General features: G+C 42.7%; 1 protein-coding gene across 1 annotated transcript; it reads left to right on the top strand.

Moving 5' to 3' along the window:
- Window positions 1–849: 849 nt before the first annotated feature.
- Window positions 850–3,564, top strand: LOC115303459 (olfactory receptor 8S1-like). Its single transcript, XM_029953222.1, has 2 exons — window positions 850–1,659; window positions 3,402–3,564. Exons 1-2 carry the CDS (start codon window positions 887–889, stop codon window positions 3,562–3,564), a joined length of 936 nt encoding a protein of 311 aa, XP_029809082.1. The 5' UTR covers window positions 850–886.
- The last annotated feature ends 1,693 nt before the right edge of the window (window positions 3,565–5,257 follow it).

The raw sequence follows: 5,257 nt of genomic DNA, 5'->3' as shown, positions 1-5,257 counted from the left end.
AGGCTCTGAGCTGTCAGCACAGAGCCTGACGTGGAGCTCAAACTCACAAACTGCAAGATTATGACGCGAGCCCGTCAGGCGCTTAACCAACTGAGCCACCCAGGCACCTGTAGAATTGTTTGCCTTTTTTTTTTTTAATCTTTAGAATTTCTAAGCCAGAGTGGACTTTAGAAACCATCTAGTTTTCCCAGATTTTTTAATGTTTATTTATTTATTTTTGAGAGAGAGAGAGCCAAGGAGGGGCAGAGAGAAAAAGAGAGACAGTATCTCAAGCAGGCTCCACACTGTCAGGACAGAGTATGAGGCTTGAACTTATGAACCATGAGATCATGACCTGAGCTGAAATCGAGTCAGACACTTAGCCAACTGAGCCAACCAAGCACCTCCCAGATTTTTTTTAAATAAGAAACTCAAGTGACTTACTCATGAACTTACTGTGGCAGAAAAAGGTCTTGCACCATCATTAGGTATCACAATATCCCTATCAATCACTCATTCATCATGAATCTGTCAGCCATCTAATCAGTCCAAATGTTCATCATTTATTCACTGTGCTGATCAGAGCTCTCCTGTGGTTTGAACTGGAACTGGAAAACAGTACTTCTCAATGCTCTGGAGTCTGTTCCCAACTGCCTTCCTTTCCTTCTCCAGTCTGGATAATCTCTGTTCTCTTTTTTTTTTTTTTTTCCTTTCTAGGTCTGATCATCTACACTCTTCTTTTCCACCTTTTCCACCTTGAGCCTGAGCCAAGCTTCTCTACTCTGAACCAGGAAGGGCTGAAGAGCCGTGAAGCTTTACTTCCAAAGCCTCATCCCCAGGCATGTTCTGAGACTGACAACTCATTTGATCATTCTTCTCCATTCTTGCCCCTCTGAAAGAGAACTCCATGGAAGTTGGCAACAAAACTACAGTCACTACATTTTTTCTCTTAGGACTATCCAACGACCCTCAGCTCCAGGCTCTGCTCTTTGTGCTCTTCCTGGGGATTTACCTCCTGACCCTGATGGGGAACCTGACAATGCTACTGGTGATTAGGGCCGATTCCCACCTCCACACGCCCATGTACTTCTTCCTGAGTCACCTCTCCTTCCTGGATGCTTTCTATTCCTCAATCATTGTACCTAAACTTCTAGAGAACCTTCTTTCCAAATGGAAGACTATATCCCCCCTTGAGTGTTTTACTCAGATCTCCTTGGTCATATTTTCTGGGGCCACTGAAGCTTGCCTCCTTTCAGTCATGGCCTATGATCGGTTCCAGGCTGTGTGCCACCCACTGTTGTATGTGGTGGCCATGAATAGGAAGGTATGTACTGGCCTGGTGGGAGCATCCTGGGCCATAGGACTGGGAACAGACCTGGTTAACAGCATCCTTCTGGGTCAGCAGCACTTCTGTGGCCCCAATCTTGTCCGCAGCTTTGCCTGTGAGCTTCCCCCAGTGCTCCTGTTGGCTTGTTCTGACCCTTACATTAGTGTTGCCTCCATCCTGACCACCATGGTGGTCCTGGGCCTTGGCACCCTTGTCCTATTGCTGGGCTCCTACACCCGTATCATCATGACAGCCCTGGGGATCAACTCTGCCATGGGTCGGAGGAAGATCTTTTCCACCTGCTCTTCTCATTTTCTTGTGGTCACCATCTTTTATGGTTCAGGAGTTTTCAGGTATGTCATACTATACCTCCTAAATGTAAATGTAGGGTATCCCTTGCCGTAAAGTGGCGTTGGTCTGTAGAACAAGGCACTGCAATGTAGCAGGAAAATGACAATACTGGAATTCAGAAGGCCTGGGTTCTAGTTCTGGTTCTGCTCTGGACTAGCTGTGTGAGTTATAAAAATTCCATTTTTTTCTCTCAGGTCTCAATTGTCTAAGTCTGAAAGATGAGCTTATACAAGGACTAGAAACATTCCTACTTTCAATAATCTATAATTAATAGTTCTCAAATGGAAATCAGAGAGCCTTTTCCTCAAAAGGAAATAAGAGATTATTATTCAGTGCCAGGCAAAAAATAAAAATAAAAAACATAATTCTTGAAACAGATGGCATCTTTCTTTCCTACTGGAAGATGATGTCTCTGAAGCTAATTTTACATAGTCAAGCTCAATTTTAGTATGTAGAGAAGAGAAATATTTTAACCCCACTTTCAGGTAAGGAATCTGAGTTTCAAGAGTAACCAGGTAATTCCTCAAATTTCAAGAGTAACCAGGACAAATTCCTTGTCCCAGAACAAGTTAGTAATTGAGCCATAATATAAACCAGGTGCCACTGACTTCATGCTCTTTCCTACCATGCTCTCTCAAACATAAACAGCTCTAGGTGACAAGTCTTCACCTACTAGGAGAAGAATAATTAGTGATTCATGGTATCTACTAGTGAATGGGAGATGAATTAGTACAAATTGCTCCATATTTTCTCAGTTACTTTTTACTTGGAGAGAAGGTAAGGGTGGAAAAGGATTATAAGGAATAGTCAAGAAGAACTCACCTGAGGCTGTGGGCAAATCTCTTTATCTCTATCTCATTTTCCTCATATGCCATAAGGAGACAATAAGATTTCTCCTACCTACTTCACAGAAATGTTAGGAGGGATAGATGAAGAATAATGACAGTAAAATGAATATGTTTTTAAATCAAGCACACCAGAACCCTCAAAGAACATTCCGGTGATGATGGTACTGTTGCAAAAAGAAATTAATGCTTTTACACTTAATGAAATACACTCCAAGATTTATTCTTATTACTTATTCTTATTATTTTGGATATATCTTCTCCTTAGCACATTTTTATTTTCCACTTTATTTACCAAGTGTAGCTTCTTTTCTGAGCCAAAGAAAAATGTACCTAAAAGGACAAATGCTTGTTCCAATAAGCATTATATAAAATAATGTGCCATATCTGAAGGTAATTCCCAGAGCCATAAATGTTGGGAATAATGACAGCAGTATTAGAGAAGCACACACTTTTGCAAGAAACAATCCTCACCTGTGAGAGGTATGAGAGCATACACTGTATATACAGGGAAAAAAGAGGAAAAAATCCTCATATCTTTATCATAACTATTAAGAAAAGATGTTTTGAAGCATATGAAGTACTAAAGAAATGCATGAAATTGTTAGTTTTGTTTTAATCTGCAGCCTTCAATGTGCTACAGAATTTTCTTTTTTCCTCGGGGCAGCTCTTATAATGTTCTGCATAAGAAAACTCATGTTTGGAGACATTTGAAGGTGGGAATGATTGACTCCTCAGTGATCATACAGTTATATCTAGATGCTTCTACCACTGATAGTCAATTCAGCTCTGAGGACCCACTTTGCGGAGACTCTGGGATGGGATGGATCATGCCTGCCAACATGTATTGTGGCCAATGTTCTGAGCTCAGTTTACTCCTCTGTGCCATTTCCTTCAAGGTACATGAGCCCAGCATCTGGCTCAGCCCTGGAGCAAGTGCTCTCTGTGCAGTACAGTGTGGTGACCCCATTGCTAAACCCCCTCATCTACAGTCTGAAGAACGCGGAAGTGAAAGCAGCCCTCAGGAGAGTGCTGGCCCGGAAGCCCAGGCTCACCGTCTAACCGAGCTCCGCTGCCTCATCGCAGCAGGAGAAACAGGGGTGCGAAGGAAGAGGAGGCAGGAAGAGCTCAAGCTACCTCAGCGTTCTTTCCTCTAAAAATAGAAGCATTAGTTCCTCTGTCCCCAGGGTCCTCCCCCAATGAAATGAGGTGGGAAAACCTCCACAGAGCACATGACACCCATCCACAGGGGGCCCAGTCACCACTCAAGAAAATCACCACAAAAAAGTCTGGGACGTCCTCAAAATATTTAGAACTACCATATGACCCAGTAATTCTACTTCTGGGCATTTATCTAAAAGGAAATTATATCCAGATGTTAGAGGAAATAGCATGGAGAAGAAACTGAGATAGAAAGGGAGAAAGACCGCATTGTTGGGCACCATTCTGAGTCCTCCTCACACAGAGCTCCATCGGAGGATGCACTCTGACAGCCCTGCCCTGAGCCTCCCCAGTGCTCACCTGAGCCTTGACCTGGACCCCTTCAGATACCTGCCTGGCTCAAGACTTTTTCCGGCCAAAAAAACAAAACAAACAAACAAAAACAAAAACGACTTGTTCCAGGCCTAAGGATGGAGAAGGAGTTGGAGAAATAACAGATTTTCAGCGGCCACCCATCTCCCCTTCAGCTCCCAAGAGTGTTCTCAGGAAGAGAACAGCGGCGCTTTCCTGTCCTGCTTCTTCTGAAGGCCAAGAGGTCTGCACCAGTCAGGGAAGCTCCCCGGCTTCCCTCTGTTCGGAAATTCAGGCTAAGATATTCTCTGAAAATAAATTTATTGTCAATTTCCTCTACCAAAAGCCTCTTCTGATTATGGCCTCATATATGGTCCACCTACAGGATTGGCCATCTTATGTCCTCCCACACCCACCTATACAAAGGGGTCACTCCTAAAACCTGTAGACTTGGGTAAATCCTTTTGTTCCATAGGGGAATACTCCTGGGAGATGCATCACATTGTGTTTAAATTCACACTAAACTTACATCATGAATACCAAGTTATTTCCTGAGGGTCTCTTTTCATTAAGTATAGGAGAGAGATGGCCTGTCCACCCCTTCCATGACCCTATCGGTCCCTAAACATGACACAGAGACTCCATTTGGGAACTGCTTGTCTCTGAGACAAGAGAAGTGTGACCTGACTGCCAAAAGCTCCTGCAGGTATACAGGTGGTAGGAGTGTAGTCAGTTATATTAGGCATCTAAGGAAGACAGGAAGTAGAAGATAACTCAGGTAATTCAGAAATGTGGTAATTTATTTTTTTCTTCAAGTTTTTATTTAAATTCCAGTTAGCTAACATACAGTGTTATTATATTAACTTCAGGTGTAGAATTTAGTAATCTGTCATGTACATACAGCACCAGTTGTCATCAGACCAAGTACCCTCCTTAATATTCATCACTTATTTAACCCATCCCCCCATCCACCTCCCCTCCAGTGACCCTCAGTTTGTTCACTATCGTTAGGAATCTGTTTTTTGGTTTGCCTCTCTCTTTTTTTCCCCACTGTGTTTATTTTGTTTCTTAAATTCCACATTAGTGAAATCATATGGTGTTTGTCTTTCTCTGACTGACCTATTTCAGTGATTATAACACACCCTAGCTCCAACCGAGTCATTGCAAATGGCAATATTTTATTCTTTTTGATGGCTGAGTAATACTACACACACACACACACACACACACACACACACACACA

The sequence above is a fragment of the Suricata suricatta genome, chromosome 10 (assembly GCF_006229205.1).
Source record: "Suricata suricatta isolate VVHF042 chromosome 10, meerkat_22Aug2017_6uvM2_HiC, whole genome shotgun sequence".
NCBI classification, from domain to species: domain Eukaryota; kingdom Metazoa; phylum Chordata; class Mammalia; order Carnivora; family Herpestidae; genus Suricata; species Suricata suricatta.
Note: the sequence above shows the minus strand (reverse complement) of the source record. Positions and strands in the feature narration are given on the sequence as shown.

Coding starts and splice junctions, on each gene's coding strand:
- LOC115303459 (XM_029953222.1), top strand. CDS start 887: ATGGAAGTTGGCAACAAAACTACAGTCACTACATTTTTTCTCTTAGGA. Junction 1,660..3,401: donor TATGGTTCAGGAGTTTTCAG/GTATGTCATACT, acceptor ATTTCCTTCAAG/GTACATGAGCCCAGCATCTG.